General features: G+C 42.9%; 1 protein-coding gene across 3 annotated transcripts in view; it reads left to right on the top strand.

Moving 5' to 3' along the window:
- Positions 1–22025, top strand: part of DAAM2 (dishevelled associated activator of morphogenesis 2) — a 211451-nt gene that overhangs the window by 132027 nt on the left and 57399 nt on the right. For all 3 annotated transcript variants that reach the window (XM_066595315.1, XM_066595317.1, XM_066595318.1), the window contains exons 7-13: positions 836–946; positions 6453–6556; positions 8312–8378; positions 16138–16255; positions 16407–16545; positions 20119–20177; positions 21286–21470. In XM_066595315.1, the coding sequence (XP_066451412.1) occupies positions 836–946; positions 6453–6556; positions 8312–8378; positions 16138–16255; positions 16407–16545; positions 20119–20177; positions 21286–21470 (783 nt within the window). The remainder of the gene's footprint in view (positions 1–835; positions 947–6452; positions 6557–8311; positions 8379–16137; positions 16256–16406; positions 16546–20118; positions 20178–21285; positions 21471–22025) is intronic.

Genomic DNA, 22025 nt, shown 5'->3' on the forward strand with positions numbered 1-22025 from the left:
CTATTGGCAATAACCCTTTAAGTACCATAACGTCGCCTACACTCTGCACTTATTATATGATAAACCATCACATTATAATTAGTTTGATAGTTTTTAACATTTATGAATGCTTAAAAGGTTAAAAATCGTGTAACTTTTACGCCTCCGCTGCCCTGAGCATCTACAACCTACCTCTGTATGTAGGTGGACCTCACTGATACCGGCGGGTTCTACTCTTAGCAAAAAAGGGCCAAACATAAGGAGGTCAAAAGGAGCAACTGCCTTGATTCTCTCGGGCCATGAAGCTCAGCTGGTGACAAAGTTTAAAGGGATATTCCGGAGTTTAAAGGGATATTCCGGAGACTTAACCCCTTACATCCCAGGGTGTTTCAGTCCTAAATTTCGATGTGTTTATTTTAAAAATGAGTATATTTACAATAAAGCCCGGGAATGTGATCGCCAGTTTCTTTTGGACATTTTGATATATAACTTGTACAGTCTCAGCCAATCACTGGACACAGCAGTGACCTTTTATAGCCAGTGATTGGCTGCAGCAGTCACATGTCCTGGTCAGCAGCAACCAGGAAGGACAGAGGGGCTGTGGAGTAATTTAACGTTTCCGATTCCACCCTTTAATTTTCAGGAGCATTTTTTGCATTCATTGATATTGTTTGAAGACAAGCGGTCTACCACCCCTACCTCTCCTCACAATATCATGTGACTGCCGGACCCTTCTGGTCCGTTGCAACATTTGGTCTCCGCTATTTACAAAAATATACAATTATCTAGATGTAAAACGTAACACAAACTAATTGTATGCGGCCCAAAAATCATCATTATTATTGTTTCCCTGCAGACGCTGCTGAATGAACTAGACCGAAGTATGGGGAGATACCGAGATGAAGTCAACCTGAAAACCGCCATCATGTCCTTCATCAACGCCGTTCTCAATGCCGGAGCCGGAGAAGTGAGTTTACAGGTTTATCTACATAGTAAATTATGGCAGTTAGGCTGCATTCACATGAACGTATATCGGCTCGGTTTTCACGCCGCCTCCTCTCTGCTTCCTCTCCGCCCCTCTGCACTATTTGCAATGGGGAGAGGCGGGACGGGGGGCTAATTCACACCACTTAGCCCCGCCCCCACCCCACCTCCTCTCATTGCAAATAGTGCAGAGGGGGGCGGGAGCTCAGTTCCTGCTCCTGGCTCTTCCATCCTCCTCCCTCCCCCTGCAGAGAGAGACAACGTATATCGGCTCGGCGTGAAAACCCAGCCGATATACGGTCGTGTGAATGCAGCCTTATGGTTACTTTTTAACTTGACTCTTAAGGCTCATTTAGACACAACGATTATCACTGAAAATTCGCTCAAAAGCAATCTTTGGAGCGATAAGCATTGTATGCATTTACACTGCAAGATAATCGCTCAAAATTCGCCCAAACGACAGTTTGAGTGACAGTTTTGAGCATTCACTTAGCATAAGCTCTTAAGTAGCTAATTAGCTACTTAAGAGCTTATTAGTGTGTAAATAGAGGCTCCCGCTGTATACAGAAGACAGCGGGAGCGCTGTCTTCTGTATACAGCTACTGTGTTCTCAGAGCGCTCACCTGGTATATAGCTGAGCACTCCGAGCTGGGTATGCAGAAGACAGCTGAAGCGCTGTATTCTGCATACTTCTGCTGTGTTCTCAGAGCACTCAGCTGGTATACAGCTGAGCACTCTGACCGGGGTATGCAGAAGACAGCTGGAGTGTTATCTTCTGTATACAGCTCCTTTCATCTCAGAGCTTTCCGTTAGTATCTCACTGGGAAGTCCCAGCAGGTTACCTGCTGAAAGAATGCTATCAGTGCCGCCCGCTGAGAAAATCAGCATGTGGCACTGCTAAGGCTCATCGCTAATTTCTAGCTGACTAGAAGTGAGCGATGAACGAATAATGCACGATGGCAGCGCATTTAGACAGAACGATTATCGCTCAAAAGATAGCTTTTGAGTGAATTTTTAGCAATAATCATTGTGTCTAAATGGGCCTTTATTGTGACATGATGGCACGGTGTGCTGCGCTCTCAGGGTGGTAATGGAGATTTTGAATTACTTTCCAATGGGTTTATTGTGTTAGGATTAGAGAACAATAGCTTATCCTCATATCTATCTATTTCATATCTATCTATCTATCTGTCTATCTGTCTATCTATCTATCTATCTATCTATCTATCTGTCTATCTATCTATCTATCTATCTGTCAATCATCCATTCACGTATTTAAGGCCTCTTTCACACGATTGTGCCCATGTGAATGAATGCATTGGAATCCAATGCTTCACATGGTAGTGATTTTCGGCCGACGGTTAATTGCAGCAAAATAGCTGTGATAAAAGGCTCGTGTGAATTAAGCCTTAGATAGATAGCTAGACATGAGATATATGCATGAATATGAGATAAATAACATTAAATCAAGTTCTCCCGGAAATGCATGTGGGATTTCAACATTTCTCATGGAAGCTGCTGAGAAATTCTGGATATTCTCAAGAGGGAAAGCAATGAACTCGAAAGGCATGATAGATGATTCATAGATAGACAGACAGACAGACAGATATGAGATCGATAGATAGATGATTCATAGATAGACAGATAGATAGATAGATAGATATGAGATAGATACGAGATAGATATTAGATATGAGATAGATAGAGAGAGAGAGAGATATGAGATAGATATGAGATAGATATTAGATAGATAGATATGAGATAGGTAGAGAGATATGAGATAGAGAGATGTGAGATAGAGAGATGTGAGATAGAGAGATATCAGGTAGATATATATGAGATAGATATTAGATAGATAGGAGATAGAGAGATAGGAGATAGAGAGATAGAAGATAGAGAGATAGGAGATAGAGAGATAGGAGATAGAGAGATAGGAGATAGATAGAGAGATATGAGATAGATAGAGAGATGTGAGATATGAGATGTGAGATAGAGAGATGTGAGATATGAGATGTGAGATATGAGATGTGAGATATGAGATGTGAGATGTGAGATGTGAGATGTGAGATGTGAGATAGAGAGATGTGAGATAGAGAGATGTGAGATAGAGAGATATCAGGTAGATAGATATGAGATAGATATTAGATAGATATGAGATAGATAGAGAGATAGGAGATAGAGAGATAGGAGATAGATATGAGATAGAGAGATATGAGATAGAGAGATATGAGATAGAGAGATATGAGATTAAGAGATAGATAGATAGATGTGAGATAGAGAGATATGAGATATGAGATAGATAGATATGAGATAGAGAGATGTGAGATAGAGAGATGTGAGATATGAGATAGATAGATATGAGGTAGATAGATATGAGATAGATATTAGATAGATATGAGATAGATAGATAAATAGATATGAGAGATAGATAGATAGATATGAGATAGATAGAGAGATAGGAGATAGAGAGATAGATAGATAGATAGATAGATATGAGATGCAGAGATAGATAGATATGAGATAGATAGAGAGATAGGAGATAGAGAGATAGGAGATAGATAGATAGATAGATATAGGAGATAGATAGATATAGGAGATAGATAGATATGAGAGATAGATAGAAGTGAGATAGATAGATAGATAGAAGTGAGATAGATAGATGTGAGATAGAGAGATAGATAGATAGATAGATAGATGTGAGATAGAGAGATAGATGTGAGATAGATAGATATGAGATAGATAGATGTGAGATAGATAGATAGATATGAGATAGATAGATGTGAGATAGATAGATATGAGATAGATAGGAGATAGACATGAGATAGATAGATATGAGATAGATAGATGTGAGATAGATAGATATGAGATAGATAGATATGAGATAGATAGATGTGAGATACATAGATATGAGATAGATAGAAGTGAGATAGATAGATAGATGTGAGATAGAGAGATAGATAGATATGAGATAGGTATGAGATAGATAGATAAATAGATAGATAGGAGATAGATAGATAGATGTGAGATAGAGAGATAGATAGGTATGAGATAGATAGATAAATAGATAGGAGATAGATCGATAGATAGATAGATAGATAGATAGATATGAGATAGATGGATAGCAGATAGATAAATAGATAGATATGAGATAGATAGATAGATAGATATGAGATAGGAGATAGATAGATAGATATGAGATATATAGATGATAGATATGAGATAGATAGATAGATACCGGTAGGTAATAAGAACAGTAAAATGTGTTCTTCAGCTTTATTAATTTAAGAAGGCAGGAAATGGAAACATAAGTTTTAGTGTAGATTTTCCCCCATAGAAGCAGCTGAGAAATTCTGGATGTTCATATGCGGGAAAGTAATGAACTCGGAAGTCCTGGGATTACACTCTGCAAGACAGGGAACATATGGAAGAGGCGGAACATTCGCCCTTAAGTAGACCACAGTCCGCAGCTGGAGCCGCGCCGGCCTGGTCAATGTCACTGCAGAGACGCCATAACAACGTGTCCACTTTGATTTACATCATCTAGAAGGTTTATAATATCCCTGCAGGGCAATTTTCCGTAGTCACCGGTTATTGGGAGCTCTGGATATTTTGATGGGTGGTGATGTATCTATCTGTACGCTACCAACACTGCCTGTTTCCACCCCATAGCCCTGGAAACTGCTCTTAACACCACAGTCCCTATACTGTATGTACACAGTGACTCCACCAGCAGAATAGTGAGTGCAGCTCTGGAGTATAATACAGGATGTAACTCAAGATCAGTACAGGATAAGTAATGTATGTACACAGTGACTCCACCAGCAGAATAGTGAGTGCAGCTCTGGAGTATAATACAGGATGTAACTCAGGATCAGTACAGGATAAGTAATGTATGTCCCCAGTGACTCCACCAGCAGAATAGTGAGTGCAGCTCTGGAGTAAAATATAGGATATAACTCAGGATCAGTACAGGATAAGTAATGTATGTACGCATTGACTCCACCAGCAGAATAGTGAGTGTAGCTCTGGAGTATAATACAGGATGTATCTCAGGATCAGTACAGGATAAGTAATGTATGTACACAGTGACTCCACCGGCAGAACACTGAGTGCAGCTCTGGAGTATAATACAGGATGTAACTCAGGATCAGTACAGGATAAGTAATGTATGTACACAGTGACTCCACCAGCAGAATAGTGAGTGCAGCTCTGGAGTATAATACAGGATGTAACTCAGGATCAGTACAGGATAAGTAATGTATGTCCCCAGTGACTCCACCAGCAGAATAGTGAGTGCAGCTCTGGAGTAAAATATAGGATATAACTCAGGATCAGTACAGGATAAGTAATGTATGTACGCATTGACTCCACCAGCAGAATAGTGAGTGTAGCTCTGGAGTATAATACAGGATGTATCTCAGGATCAGTACAGGATAAGTAATGTATGTACACAGTGACTCCACCGGCAGAACACTGAGTGCAGCTCTGGAGTATAATACAGGATGTAACTCAGGATCAGTACAGGATAAGTAATGTATGTACACAGTGACTCCACCAGCAGAATAGTGAGTGCAGCTCTGGAGTATAATACAGGATGTCACTGAGGATCAGTACAGGATAAGTAATGTGTGTACACAGTGACTCTACCAGCAGAATAGTGAGTGCAACTCTGAAGTATATACAGAATGAGCGAATACTGAAAATCCTTTTTAATACTTCAGTCACATCTGAAGTTTCATTCACATTTCTACATCAGATGTCGATTCTCTCTTTAAGCGTCTGCCCAGAGCGTACTCAGCTGTGGTTCCTGTGAGTGATGTAATGTTTAGGTAGTGTAATACATCTATAGTATAACTACAATGCACATATTACGGTTCACCCACAAATGTTCCTATTACTATAGTTATCATCCAGTGACTTAATTCATCATCGTCATTTCTAGTGTGCTCTATAATATAGATTCCGGTCCGTCATGAAGGATTTATAGCACAGATGGTGGACATGTCAACAAGCTTGACATGTCAGTGATTTTATGTTGGATGAGGTCATGAGATGACAGTGGGGAATATTGTACAGTAGACATGAGACTGATGGTTGGGCTGTACGCTGCACTCTCACTGGAGGGGCATCCATGAGTGCCGGGGGAACGTATAGAAGGAATGAGATTCCTTACATTTGCCAAAAATGTCTCCTGCCTGGAGCAGAATAAGATGTGATGGTGGAGTCCTGTCAGCGAGACATGCATGTGCGGCTGGGATGATACTGAGCAGCGGCTGATTCTGACCACAGAGCTGGACAGATAACTGCACTGAGTTAAGATAACGGAGGCTGTCAGCATATAATGGGGGTTGTAGTTGCAGAACAGCTGGCGAGTCGCAGGTGGCAGAGCACTGCTGGAGATGATAGATATCCGCAGCCATATCATAGACTTAGTACTACAACAATCTGTTCTTCTCTAAGATTAACTTGTTTCTTTTTTCTGTCTTTAAGGATAATCTGGAATTCCGGTTGCATCTTAGATATGAGTTCCTAATGTTGGGGATCCAGCCAGTTATTGACAAGCTTAGGCAGCATGAAAACGCCACCCTGGACAGGTACAGGAAACCTATCAAAATCCACCTGTGATATTTCAGATCCATCTCTATTATCTTCATTCTCTCTTGTTCTTCTTTTTCTTTGCTTTCCTTCATCGCTTCCTTCCTACTTTTGGCCCTCCTTCTTCTTCCTCCCGCTCCTTCCTTTCCTTCTTTCTCCTTATCTTCTTTGCCCCCTTTTTTTGTTTCCTCTCTGCCTCCTTTCCTTATTTCTTGCTTTCTTTTTTTCCTTTCTCCTTTTTCGTTATATCCTTTGTTTCTCCTTTCCCTCCATCATTCCTTTCTTTTTAACATTTTTTCCCTTCCTTTCCTCCATATTCCTTTCCCTCCATTGTTCCTCCCATTCCCCCCTTTCTTCTCTTGTTCCTCCTTGTCATCCTCATCCCCTTCCTACCTTCTATTGTTCCTCTCTTTCCTCCGCACTTCCTTCCTTCCCTCCCTTGTTTTTCCCCTTCTACCTCATTCCCTTCCTCTCTTCTTCCTCCTTTTCTTCCTCATCCCCTTTCTTCCTCCCTTTCTTTTCTTCGTTCCTTTTCTTTCTTCCTTTTTTTCCTTTCTTACTTATTTCTTCTCCCTTCCTTCCTTTGTCTCCCTTCCTTCCTCCCTTCCTTCCTCCCTTCCTTCCTTCCTTCCTTCCATCCTTCCTTCCATCCTTTATCTCCCTTCCTTCCATCCTTTCTCTCCCTTCCTTTCATCCTTTCTCTCCCTTCCTTCCATCCTTCCTTCCATCCTTTATCTCCCTTCCTTCCATCCTTTCTCTCCCTTCCTTTCATCCTTTCTCTCCCTTCCTTTCATCCTTTCTCTCCCTTCCTTCCATCCTTTCTCTCCCTTCCTTCCATCCTTTCTCCCCCTTCCTTCCATCCTTTCTCCCCCTTCCTTCCATCCTTTCTCTCCCTTCCTTCCTTTCTCTCACTTCCTTCCTTCCTTCCTTCCTTTCTCTCCCTTCCTTCCTTCCTTCCTTTCTCTCCCTTCCTTCCTTCCTTCCTTCCTTCCATCCTTTCTCTCCCTTTCTTCCATCCTTTCTTTCCCTTTCTTCCATCCTTTCTTTCCCTTTCTTCCATCCTTTCTCTCCCTTCCTTCCATCCTTTCTCTCCCTTCCTTCCATCCTTCCTTCCTTCCTTCCTTCCTTCCTTCCTTCCTTTCTCGTCCTTCCTTCCTTCCTTTCTCTCCCTTCCTTCCTTCCATCCTTTCTCTTCCTTCCTTCCATCCTTTCTCTTCCTTCCTTCCATCCTTTCTGTTCCTTCCTTCCATCCTTTCTCTCCCTTCCTTCCATCCTTTCTCTCCCTTCCTTCCATCCTTTCTCTCCCTTCCTTCCATCCTTTCTCTCCCTTCCTTCCATCCTTTCTCTCCCTTCCTTCCATCCTTTCTCTTCCTTCCTTCCTTCCTTTCCCTTCCTTCCTTCCTTCCATCCTTTCTCTTCCTTCCTTTCATCCTTTCTCTTCCTTCCTTCCATCCTTTCTCTTGCTTCCTTCCACCCTTTCTCTTCCTTCCTTCCATCCTTTCTCTCCCTTCCTTCCTTTTGGTTTCCATTTCACTTAGCTTCTTTTTCTTTCCTGTTATTCTTCCCTCTTTCCTCCTAATGATACGTTGGATCTCGGTCCATTTACCTTTGGCATTATTTTTGGTCAGGTCGTCCATTCTCAGCCAGAGAATTTCCAAGTAATTATATGGATATGATTTTGGCATCAGTTAGAGTAATCAGCAAGAATTTCATGATCTTCTGTTTCTATTGTTGTGTATCGCATATTCTTTCAGGCATCTGGACTTCTTTGAGATGGTGAGGAATGAAGATGAGGTAGAGCTGGCCAAGAGGTTTGACATGGTGAGTGAATGTGGCTGGTGAGTAGTATAAGATTATTACTCACTTCCTCTACCCCGAGGTTTGGGTCTAGTGAATATCCCTCTAACGTTGGAGGAGTAGACAACAAATCTATTTTCTTATAAAGTGGCTGCATGACCCTTTACTCTTTGTAGTGTGAAATCTTTTGTTACATGGAAACTGTCAGCAAGAAGAGTGACTGATGGATATTATTATATGGAAATATTCCACCTGGAATTCTACAAGTACCTTCTAAGCTTCATGATAGCTAGATAGACACAAATAGATAGATGTGAGATTGATGCGAAATAGATAGGTACGAGATAGATAGATAGATACAAGATAGATATGAGATAGATAGATAGATATGAGATACATAGTTATGAGATAGATAGTTATGAGATAGATAGATATGAGATAGATAGATAGGAGATAGATAGATAGATATGAGATAGATAGATAGAGAGATATGAGATAGATAGAGATATGAGATAGATAGAGATATGAGATAGATAGAGATATGAGATAGATAGAGATATGAGATAGATAGAGATATGAGATAGATAGAGATATGAGATAGATAGAGATATGAGATAGATAGATAAGAGATAGATAGAGATATGAGATAGATAGATAAGAGATAGATAAAAGATATTAGATAGATAGTTAAGAGATAGAGCGAGATATGAGATTGATAGATATCTCATCTTAGATAGATAGATATGAGGTAATCTGCCTCGTTAGGATTTCTGTATGCCAGGGCTTGTCTAATGTATCTTCCCTCATGCTGACGCCATATTCACTGGTTATCATACGATGTGATGCTCTCTCAGCCTCCGCACCGCCCTCATTATATGTCGCCTGTTCTACATTTACCAGGAATGTAATGAATTAATGAAGTCTGCTGGATATAATTAGGATTAATATGAGACATGTTTCCAATTATCTTTATTGCAGCCCCGTATTGTTCTCCACTAATTAGTTCATCTGCCTGGACAACTAGAGGGAGGCTGCAGGTCAGATACGTGGTGTTCTGCAGATCGCCGGTTGCCACCTGCACTATGTTCTTTGAGTACCGTTGTACAGTATCCAGGTGTATTCACACAGGCGATTTTACCGTGCGAGTTCTGTCTGACGGACATAACTTGTACAGGTAAAGAATGCATTCATTCACATGAGCGATCTTTCTCAGAACGATAGTCCAAGTTTGAAAAATTGCTGCATGTTCTGTACTTGTCCGATTCTCGGATGAGAATAGTATATGTAATATGCGATGTAGCACACATCAGACTGCACACCAATGGGGTGTCCGTGTGCTGTCCGATGAGAAACAACTGGCTACCTGCCATGTGAATACGGCGTAATACCAGCTAGGTAGTCTGCTCTTAGCTGAGCGGTGGATACAATTGTATCCAGTGTAGATAATGCTCTGTGATAGGCTTGGGACATCGACACAAAAATATCAATAGTCGATAGTATCGACTATCGCTGAACAAACTATCGATTATTGTAAAATATCGGTGGAAAACTATTGATATTTCGATATATCGACTTTTTTAAATGCTGTATAAAAATAAACCAGGTCGAGGGTTAATAAAGCAACAATTAACAAAAAAATATAGTTTTCTTCTAAAACTTTAAACTGTTGAATTTATTATTAACGTCTAACTATTAATAACAGGAAAATAGATTAAAGTTACAAATGAAAATAAAAGATTACAGATGAAACATACAATTAAAATGAGGTCTATGGAAAGAAGTTTTTTATCATTGGCCCCAATAATCGTTATCTAATGAGCCATCAAACACACTCATACAAGGTCCTGCCAGCTACAAGGAAGCCAGAAGAGGCCGCTGGACCTGACGGATGTGAGCGTGATCTCTGTGTGTTTGTGGGGCTGTGTGCCCTGCATTTTTTCAAGTTGCTGCTGAGGGACCAACGGTCTCCATGGCAACTTGTAAACAATGCAGGGCCTGGTAACGCGAACGCAGTGCCCTGAATGCAATTGTAATTGTGTTAGATGGGTCTCCTATCTTTTCTATGGGCATTGCGTTCGCTAAATGCACGACATATTGCGTCTCCTTTTCCGGACGCGACCTTCGTGCGTTCAGCGCAGCCCTCCATCTGCATGTGGAAATGCTTTCATTTAGACAGCATTGCCCACAGCCATCGCGTTAGACGCAAGCGTTCAGAGCCTGCGTCTAACGCGATGAACAAACGCATGTGGAGAAGGGGCCGAAGACCCCACTTTTTCTGAGTCGTTTTGCCTGGATCAAACCTGATTGGTGACAAAGAGTCACCTCACACTTTCCAGAAGTTTCTAGAACTTGTTTATAAGTTCATTAGTGCCGCGAGCAAAACTACATCCTGTACCGACACAATGGAAAGGGTGGAATCTAAAGAAAGAACATCTGGTCACCGGACCACACGACATGTTTCATCTTTACAAAAATCTATATTATATCGCCTTAGACTATCGATGTTACCGATATATCGGACAGAACAATATAGATGAAAAGTATCACCAAAGCATTAGCGATATTTTGATATATCGGTTTTTGATGTCCCAACCTTACTCTGTGAACTAAATAGCCCAGACACCAGACTGATACATTGTAGCAAACCTGTTGAGAAATTTGAGCTGCTGATGTATTTAGCTTACAGAACACTGTCTGGACAGCATGTAACTGTAACAACCAATCAGCTGAGAGAAAGACTAGATAATAAATAGGAGATAGATGGATGGATATGAGATAGATAGATAGATATGAGATAGATAGATAGATAGATAGATAGATAGATAGATAGATAGATAGATAGATAGATAGATAGATAGATCATCCTCTATAGTTACGCCCCTGACTAGAGCTTTGCCCTAGGCCAAAGATGTTTTAGCAGCATATGCTGCAGTCTTCAGGAGAAATCATCAGGGTGGTCTGAGCTGAATGTTAATAAAAAGTAAAGTGCATAACCAGATTAATCTGACCATGAGAGCGATGAACCCCTAAAATGGGGAGTAACTTTGAAGGTCAGCCAATTCATGAAAATTGGTTATTTTAGGTCATTTGAGCAGCAGGGGTAATGTAAGATGTTTATATGACCAGAGGCTCCACTGTCATGATGCCCCAAGATCAGCTGTACTCTGAAGAGGAGCCCAGCAGCTAGGATTCAATTTCTCTATAGCAACCCCTCTGTGAAAATGAAGCATTGCACAGTTCTCTCTGAAGTCAATGACTTGCTGGGTCCTCCACTGTTAGACAGAGAGCGACAGACAGACAGATAGATTGCCTTCAAGCCGTTCTAGTGCTACTAGGTGCAGCAGAGATCGGCCCCTGGTTTTATTGTGGATGAAGTCTGTTTCCATTATGTGACTGTAATAGAAGTCATACTTGAGGTTATGGGGAGTGTATCTAGAAAATGTGCGGCCGAGCGTTGGCCCGGAGTGGAGAGCTGAAGCATTTTTGTGTCTGTGGAATATTGCTGATATTTTTGGAGTCACTTTTTGCAGCAGGGACCAAACAGAAATAATTGAATTACAGTATTCAGTCATTCTCAGACTTTTTAGCCAAAAGTTTTTAAAGGATAATTCGACTTTTTCGGTAACATTTTACTACTTTTTACGGGTTTCAACAAGCTCTTAAGGTAGCTCTATGCTGTCTGAATAGTACACAGCTCCAAAAAATTAAGGAACATGTTGCTCTACAAAATATCCTCCATGCAACTCCGGACTCTTTTCCCCCTCCACATGTGCTCAGTCTGAACTCGCTCTCATCTGCGAAGAAAGTTGGGGTGTCATTGGCGGATCTGCCAAGTCTGATGTTCTTTGGCAAATGCCAATCGAATTGCACGGTGCTGGACTGTGGGCAGAGGTCCCACTACAGAATGGCGGGTGCTCATGCCACCATCATGGAGTTTCTCATGCCACCATCATTCAGACCAGTAGCCAACAGTAGCCTCCTGCTCTTCTGGTCCTAGTGTTGGGTGTACCCTTCTACAGCCCTGTCTAGCTCTCTCCGTGTAACAGCCATCATACTTGTGCTCTTGACATTGTGTGGGAGACACAGCAAAACTTCTTGCTCCGGCATGTATGGATGTACCCTCCTGAGCAGGACTACCTGTACAACCTGACTGGGCTGCAGGTGGCACCTCATGTACCCGTAGTGCCAAGGACACCAGCAGAACTAGAGAAGAATCAGTCCCTTTTTGGGGTGTCCTGGCGCTCCTGTCGTCACTTTCATTTGCACCAAATCGGAATGCTAGAGTGTTTCCCAAATGTTTCTGAGCAGTATGCATAGAAGGCCTTATTCACACGAGCCTTTTATTGCGGCGACCTAGCCACGATAAAATTTCGGCCAAAAATCGCAACCATCTTAAGCGTTGGACTTGAATACATTCGTTCAGATGGGCGATGTTTAGCTGCGTAAAATCGGACGGACGGAAAAGATAGCACATACACTGCCGAATCCGGTGGGCAAATTTTGACACGACTGGCATAGATAGGTCTTGTCCTATCTTTCGGCTGCGATCAGCTGGCAGCTCCCATAGACTTCGATGGGGGCTGTCAGCAAAGGGAAGGGAAGGGAGTTTAGCAGCGGCTAGCGCTGCTAAACTATGTCAGCTGGCTCTTTTGGGCCAGTTGAAGAATTTCCCCCTGTCCGATGGAATTCTGGGCTGCGACGTATATATGCCCCACCCGGCGGTGTGTTTATTGAGAAAGCGCTAGATTTAGCCACGGCTTTCTCCCACTCATGCGTTTTTTCGGCCGCGCTGTGTACGGCTCAGACATGCATCCCCCCATGTGAGAGAAGCCTAAATATAAGTCTACATTCACACAAGCGATCCTTGTTTCACATGCCTCTGAGGATCGGCATGCGTTTCCCATTGATTTCCATGGGAAACCTCATATCGCACTCGCATGCGCATCGCACGGCGTGCAACGTGTTTGACTGTCCCATTGAAAACAATGGGTGATGCATTTTGAAAGACGCGAAAAAATAGGACATGTAGCGATTTTTTTTTATCTCGCAGCATCGCTCAGGTGTGTAACTCAATTCAAATGAATGGAATTTATATTTGCGCAAGTTGTGTGCAATGCCTAATGCTCGGGTGAGATCCGCGCTCGTGTGAATGTAGCCTATTAATGTATTACTCAGAGCCCTATAACCCCTCATCTAGATATAAACAGGGGTTGGATACCATCCATCACTGATGAGCACGGGTAGACATTAATTACTACAGACCTCGAATGCCACTGGAAATTAGACATTACCCCATATGAAACCTGGAGAGATTAATGAGGCGTTCCTCCATCATCTATAGAGGAACCCATTATTATTCATTTACTCCAGAACAAAGAAAAGCGGAGGAAGATAAGGAGCGCTCTCATCCCATATCACCGGCGAACACAGATGTAAAATCCTGGCCAAGCTCTTCGCTGTGCGGCTCCGTAGGATTATTCATAGAGCCAGCACGGATTTATCCCGAACACGTCTACATTTAATAGCATCAGAAGACTATGCAAATCGTCAGGTGGGGCGGGGGGTCTTCACTCCTGTCTCTTCACACCACTAAGGAGTTCTACAGGGTATCTTGTCAGTTCCTAATGAAGGTTAGAAACAAATTTGGGATGGGGTCTAATATTCTACAATGGTCCTAGACCAGGAGCTAGGGTTGGAGTAAGGGCTCTTTTACACGTCCGTATTAGATTCCATTAATACGCAGTGTATTCGGGGACCGAAATACGCTGATTTCTATTAACAGTTTTTTTTCAGCTCAAAAGCCCATTTTGTGTGGAAAACACAGCGATTCTGCTGGTTCCTTCATATTTACGCCCATTGATTTCAAAAGGCTATTTTAGTGCGTAATACTCACCAAATATGGGTGTTTTTTTCATGCGACCGAATGCAGCTGTGAATGAACCTATTGAAATAAATGGGCTGTATTAACTGTGTATTACGTGCGTAAAGAATATGCGTAATACTCTGTGAAAGAGCCGTAAATGGGGACTGGACTGAATGATCTTTCTTGTAAAAGAAGCCGCGGCGCCCCCCGTCCGCACTATCGTTCATGAACTTCCTTCACTCAGGACCAGAAAGGATATTAATATTCACTGAGGTGCTATGGAGGATAAAAGAAACTGTTTAATCTCATAGTGCAATCCTTAATTATACATCATAGACTCCTTTACTTCTGGGATGTAACGCCCTGCTGCAGCCCCGGAGTATGAGGTCCCCTCTACCGTCCCTCACTTGCCGTACACAGCACTGCTATCCCTCGGGCATCGGGGCTCAAATGCAATGGGACCTCTGTGTTGTGCCAGAGATTAATGTGTGGATATGACACAGCACTACTGTGCGCTCTACAGTAATGGTGGCCGTGCATCTTAGATATGTCAGATGAATGCTCATTTAGCTGACAACTATTCCTTCCGACTCCCCCATGTATCTGCACTGCGGACTTGGCCGAGCATGTATATGTTCTAAATACGGAGAGGGGAATAAATCAATGCCAGACTTCTCTGTCGCCCTCCAAACCAAACTATCCCCTACAGACTTCTCTGTCCTCCGTCCCAACTCCACTGTCCCCCGCCCCGACTCCACTGTCCCCCATCCCCACTCCACTACCCCTGCAGACTTTTCTGTCCCCATCCAGCCTCCACTGTCCCCCATCCAATCTCCACTGTCCAGACTCCACTGTCCCCCGTCCAGACTCCACTGTCCCCCGTCCAGACTCCACTGTGCCCCGTCCAGACTCCACTGTGCCCCGTCCAGACTCCACTGTGCCCCGTCCAGACTCCACTGTGCCCTGTCCAGACTCCACTGTGCCCTGTCCAGACTCCACTGTGCCCTGTCCAGACTCCAAACTCCTCTCTTCCCCATCCAGAACCCTCTGTCCACCCCCTATCTCCTCCAGACTCCTCTACCTCGCTGCAGACTCCTCTATCCCTTTCCAGCCCCCTCTATCCCTTTCCAGCCCCCTCTATCCCTTTCCAGCCCCCTCTATATCTCTTTCCAGCCCCCTCTATCCCTTTTCAGCCCCCTCTATCCCTTTCCAGCCTCCTCTATCCCTTTCCAGCCTCCTCTATCCCTTTCCAGACCCCTCTATCCCTTTCCAGACCCCTCTATCCCTCTCCAGACCCCTCTGTCCTCCCCCAGATCTCTCTATCTCTTCCAGACTCTCTGTCTCACCTCCACACTCCTCTCTTCCCTCCAGACATTCTTTCCCCCAACACCTGCCATTGGGTGAGAGTCAGGAACCCCCATACACATGAGACTGATGGACAGTCCTACTGAAATCAGCAGGTTTGCCTGACATGTATCTAATATATATGGGTACCTTTAGATATAATAGTGGAAAGCTTAGTTTTATAAAGGGGAAACCCCCTACACAATTCTCTCTCTATTTTTCTAACTTAATATCATGGCAAGAACCTAAGAAAATAAGTTTACCAATTTCCCAAGAGCCTTGTACTGGTGATGGAAAAAAACTGAGTGAAAATACACAATCCCTTTAAGAGAAATTGATCAATCCTTTTGAATCGTCAGCAGGAAAAGCTGATCGTATTCATACAAAGTAACCGTCCAGTTCTAATTACACTATAATGACATGGAATGTGTTGGCGTGATGTGAGTGGGCGGGGCTTATGTATCGCACTTTGCATAGTTGTTGATGGTTTTTCTAGAACTAGACCTGATCATGTGATTTATAAGTCAGGCGCAGGCACTGAGCAGTTGTGTTATCCATGGCTCATTCTTTCCATAGGTTCACATTGACACCAAAAGCGCGACAGAGATGTTTGAGCTGATAAAGAAGAAGCTGAAGCACACGGACGGATACCCCTACCTGTTGTCCATCCTCGAGCACTGTCTACAGATGACTTGTGAGTATCCAAAGTGTCTGAATTAACACCCAACTAGCTGGGTAGCCACGTTCTCCATTAGTCTTAGGCTGGTCCTACACATTATTGTCAGCTGAGTCCACTGAATCATTAGTTAGGTCTAATGAATGATGTTGTCTCTTCCTCACCACAGACAAGCGGAACGGCAGCCAGCTCCAGCAGTGGCAGCTCCTGGACCGGATATTACAGCAGATCGTTCTTCAGGACGAGAAAGGAGAAGATCCCGATGTGACGGCACTGGAGAACTTCAATGTCAAGAACATCATTAAGATGTAGGTGAACCATCAGAAGCACATGGCGTCTGACGATCTATGAGATACAATGATAGTTTAAGTTTTCTAGAAACTATAGGGTGTCTCTAGAGCTGTGATGTTCTATAGTGCCAAGTGTGCTACAATTCTATAAGGCGTCTAGACTCTGCAGTTGTATAGTGTTAAAAGCTGTACAATTCTATAAGCTGTCTAAAGTGCTACAGTTCTTTAGGGTGTCTAGACTCCTCAGTTCTCTAGTCTGTAGAGTTCTACAGTTCTATAGTGTCTCAACTCTGTAATTTTATATTGTATAGAGCTCTACATTTCTATAAGGTGTTTAGACTCCACAGTCCTCTAGTAGCTAGGGTTCTAGTTTTATAGTGTCTTGAGCTTTATAGTTTTATAAGGTGTCTAGACTGCACCATTCTATAGTGTCTAGAGGTCTACAGTTCTATAGTGTCTAGAGCTCTATAGTTCTTTAAGGTGTCTAGACTGCATAGTTCTATAGTGTGTAGTGTTATACAGTTCTTTAAGGTGTCCAGACTCTTTGGTTACCCAGTCTGTACAGTTTTATAGAGTCTCAGCTCTGTAATTCTATATTGTCTAGAGCTCAATAGTTCTGTATTGTATAGAGCTTTACATTTCTGTCTTGACTCCACAGTTCTCTAGTGGCTAGAGTTCTAGTTTTATAGTTTCTAGTGATTGACAGTTCTGTAGTGTCTACAGCTTTATAGTTTTATAAGGTGTCTAGACTGCACAGTTTCCAGTGTCTAGAGCTCTACACTTTTAGTGTCTAGAGCTCTACAGTTCTATAGTGTCTAGAGCTCTACAGCTCTATAGTGTTTAAAGCTTTACAGTTCTACAATGTCTAGAGTACTACAGCTTTATAACGTCTAGAGCTCTACGCTTCTAGAGTGTTTAGAGCTCTACAGTTCAATAGTGTCTAGAGTTCTACAGTTCTATAGTGTCTAGAGCTCTACAGTTCAATAGTGTCTAGCGCTCTACACTTCTATATTGTCTAGAGCTCTACAGTCCTATAGTGTCTAGAGTTCTACAGTCCTATAGTGTCTAGAGTTCTACAGTCCTATAGTGTCTAGAGTTCTACAGTTCTATAGTGTCTAGAGCTCTACAGTTCAATAGTGTCTAGAGCTCTACAGTCCTATAGTGTCTAGAGTTCTACAGTCCTATAGTTTCTAGAGTTCTATAGTGTCTAGAGCTCTACAGTTCTATAGTGTCTAGAGCTCTACAGTTCTATAGTGTCTAGAGTTCTACAGTTCTATAGTGTCTAGAGCTCTACAGTCCTATAGTGTCTAGTGCTATACAGTTCTATAGTGTCTAGAGCTCTACAGTCCTATAGTGTCTAGTGCTATACAGTTCTATAGTGTCTAGAGCTCTACATTTCTATAATGTCTAGGGTACTACAGCTTTATAATGTCTAGTGCTCTACACTTCAATAGTGTCTAGAGTTATACAGTTTTATAGTGTCTAGAGTTATACAGTTCTATAATGTCTAGTGCTCTACACTTCAATAGTGTCTAGAGTTATACAGTTCTATAGTGTCTAGAGTTATACAGTTCTATAGTGTCTAGAGTTATACAGTTCTATAGTGTCTAGAGCTTTACAGTTCTATAAGGTATCTAGCCTGCAAAATTCTATAGTTTCTAGAGCTTTACTGTTCTGTAAGATGTCTAGACTTCACAGTTCTCCAGTATCTAGAACTCTATAGTTCTATATGTCTAGTGCTTTACAGTTCTACAAGGTGTCTGGAGCAGGGCAGTTCTGTAGTGTCTAGAGCTTTACAGTTTTGTATGATGTCTGAACTGCACAGTGCTATAGTTTCTAGAGCTCTACTGTACTTTAAGGTGTCTAGACTCCACAGTTCTTCAGTGTATAGAGCTTTACAGTTCTATAGTGTCTAGTGCTGTACAGTTATTTATGGTGTATAAAGCTCTGGGGTTCTATAGTGTCTACAACTTTACAGTTCTGTAAGGTATCTAGACTTCTACAGTTCTACAGTGTCTGTAGCTCTTCAGTTACGTAAAGTGTCTTAACTCTGCAGTTCTATAGGCTGGCTAGAGGTCCCTAACTCTCATGGCTAGATGTTGGACAATTCTGTAGACTGTCCACAATGTGCAGTTTTATAGGAAGCCTTAAAATGTAAATGCGCTTTCTAAAATCTTTCAACATCATAGGGGCAGGTCAGAAGTTTTGATCACTGGGGGTCTGGCTGCTGACACCACCACCAATTGCTAGAGCAAGCCCGCTGAAGTGCTCGGCCGAGTGTTGTCACTGAAGGTGGACTCAATAAAAAGTCTCCGCTCTAAAATTTGTAGAAAGTGCAGTTACACTTTACCTTCTCCATTTATATTGCGTTTGGAGCTCTTTGGCTCTATAGAGGCTCTAGAACTTCTAATTTCTCTACAGGTCCTAGGGCTCTTCAATTCTACACAGGTTGTAGAACTCCTAGAATATATAGCAGTTCTAGAACTTTACTCATTGGAATGCATGTTCTAGAACTCATCAGTAATCTGGTGGTACTAGAGTTTCTCAGTTCTATACAGGTTCTAGGTCTTCTTAGTTATCTGCAGATTGTAGAGCCGCTCAGTTCTCTATAGGCTCTAAAGTTCCCTGTTTCTATATATATTCTAGAACTTATTGCCAAGTTCTAGAAATCTGCATATCTGCAAAGGTTCTAGAGCTGTTCAGTCCTCTGTAGGTTCTAGAGCTTCTCAGGTCTATCCAGATTCTAGAGCTGCCTCATTATGTACATGTTCTAGTGCTCCTTGGTTCCTCATCTAGAGCTTCTAAGGTTTTCACAGATCCTAGAGCTGCTCTATTTTCTGCAGGCTCTATATCCCATTAGTTTTCTGCAGGCTCTAGGACTTCTCAGTTCTATACCGATTCTATAGCTGCTCCATTCTCCACATGTTCTAGAGCTCCTTGGTTCTCTGCAGGCTCTAGAGCTGCTCATTATTTAGAGTTAGAACACTGTATTTATGGTGTCTAAAGCCCTTCAGTGCTACAGAATTTCATGAGTTCTAGTGTTTCAACGTCTGCAGTTCAATATTTTCAGTAATTGCAGAGCTGTGTAGAGTATGTTGACGTCTTCAGTTGCACACAGTTTTTGACTTCTCCAGTTCTACATGGTGTCTAGATCTCACCATTATTGCGCTGTCTGCGGGTGTCCATAATCTGCCATTCCATAGAGCGTATACCTCTATAGAGTTACGTCTGCGACTTCTATAATATCCAGACTTCTGCAATTCTATACAGTGCGGTTACCTTGCACAGCACTAGAGCTAGACTTCTACCAGCCACATTCCAGCACATCTCTTGGCTCAAAAACCTCTATTTCTGCACATGTGGTAGAAAACACTGAATATAGAGAACATCTTCAAAGCTGGGGAACCCGGCTATGTCCATTCTTGCAAGACTCCCCACAATCACTCATAGGGCTTGTATAACCCAACCCCCATACTACTGAGTGTGCATCCATCTATATGTCTGCCCTTCCATCAGCCCTTTGGACCGTCCCAGGTTGGTGACATATTATCTTACCTTATAAGTGACATGTAATTGTTCTGTTCTGTGCAGGTTGGTGAATGAGAATGAAGTTCGGCAATGGCGAGAACAGGCGGAGAAGTTCAGGAAAGGTGGGTGTTCCCCTTTAAAATGGTTTATTGGATCCTTAATTCCATAATTACCCATTTATGGAAGGAGTTAAAGGGGTGTTCCCATCCTGGCTTTACATGGCTGAGCTGGGAAAACCCAGTCCACTGTTTCTGACCACCTGTCCCGAGTTACGGAAACAGCGTAGTGCACTATGCTACAGAGCTATGGAAACAGCAATGGGTTGAAGCGCTCGGCTGTTTTTGTAGTTACCAACTGGGTAACTATTTGCAATGAGAGAAGGTGGGACGGGGCGGGGCTAAGGTCCAAGAATGAGGATCGCCCCCATCCCACCTCTCCCCATTACAAATAGTGCAGAGGGGCGGAGAGGAGAGAGAGAGGGGGCGGGAGCTCAGTTCCTGCTCCTGGCTCTTCCATCCTCCCCCCCCCTGCACACGAGGACGACGTATATCGGCTCGGCGTGAAAACCGAGCCGATATACGTTCGTGTGAATGCACCCTAAAGGGTTGGACATCGATTTGAAGGTATGCTGCCATCCAATAGGTGGCGCTGCAGAGTTATTGTTCCATCTTCCTTATTTGCATATATTTCCCAGAGGAGCATGCATGGCCTTATAGGTCTCCTCACTCACCTTCTAGGTGCTCTCCTAAAGGAGTGATGATACTCCTTCCGACTCACACTTGAATGGGTAAATTTACACATGATTTTTCATTTAGATCGGCAATCCGAGTTTGAAAAATCGCTGCATGTCCTATTTTTGTGCAACTTTCATTCAAGAATCTCCTATTACCGTCTATGGGAGTGTTAACCCGTTGCAATCCAATTTTGGATTCAGGGTTTCCTAAGGGTGTTTCTCTTTCTGCCATTATACTATGGCGCCATCTGCTGGCTAGAGCAAGTACTGCAGTACGACATTGAAGTCTCCTGTCTGGGAGGAACTTGAAGTATGTATTCATCCTGGGCCTCCTGGTTCATGAATAGAATGTGAGAACTATAATGTACCAGGCAGTAGAGGGCGGAGGGGTGAACCTACAGGACCATACAGATATAGGCTGAGACCCCCACCGATGGCTGCTATGGGACATAGATTGGGGGATGTTCTGTAATCCGCTCTTTATAACCGCATCCTAGAACACATGGAGCTGGGCAGCCGACTGGAGAAGAAAGAACGGGAATGTGAGACCAAGACGCAGGAGAAGGAGGACATGATGAAGACCCTAAACAAGATGAAGGACAAGCTGCAGAAGGAGTCGGTGGAGCTGCGTCTGGCCAGAGATCAGATGACGGAGCTGATGTGTCAGCTGAACGAGCACTCGGTAAGGAAGCAAAGCTACACCTTTCGGGGTTAAATCTGTACACATTTAAAGTAGTTGTCCGTGACTTCTGGGATTTTTCCTGAGGATCAGTCATCAATGGCGGCTCGGCGTGATCCACCGCTCAGTATCCATGCTGATCAGCTGATCCCTGGCATCGCAGGGAGGTGGATTATGTTGTCCATGGTGCAGAGGACGGGATTGGTATTGCATTGAATTCAATGGGAGCTGTGCCCACAATACCAATGCAGGCCACTGCAATGTGGATGGAGCTGTTTGTACTGACAGCGGTGCTGGAATTCAGCTGGTCAGCAGGGTTCCCGAGCAGTGGACCAGAGGATAAGTCATCAATAGAAAAAAATCCCAAATGTGCCAGACAACCACATTAAGTAACTTATACTGCAGTTACATCCAGAGCTGCATTTAAAATGTAACTGTCTTGCAGTTTATTAATGCAGTGTGTTTTTATGTATTGAATTGTGGGTGATGTAGCTTGTTCACATGCAGACTGGTATGCGGCACCTGTTTTCTGCTCCAGAGCACCCTGACAATACAGCA

The sequence above is a fragment of the Eleutherodactylus coqui genome, chromosome 3 (assembly GCF_035609145.1).
Source record: "Eleutherodactylus coqui strain aEleCoq1 chromosome 3, aEleCoq1.hap1, whole genome shotgun sequence".
Classification (NCBI taxonomy): domain Eukaryota; kingdom Metazoa; phylum Chordata; class Amphibia; order Anura; family Eleutherodactylidae; genus Eleutherodactylus; species Eleutherodactylus coqui.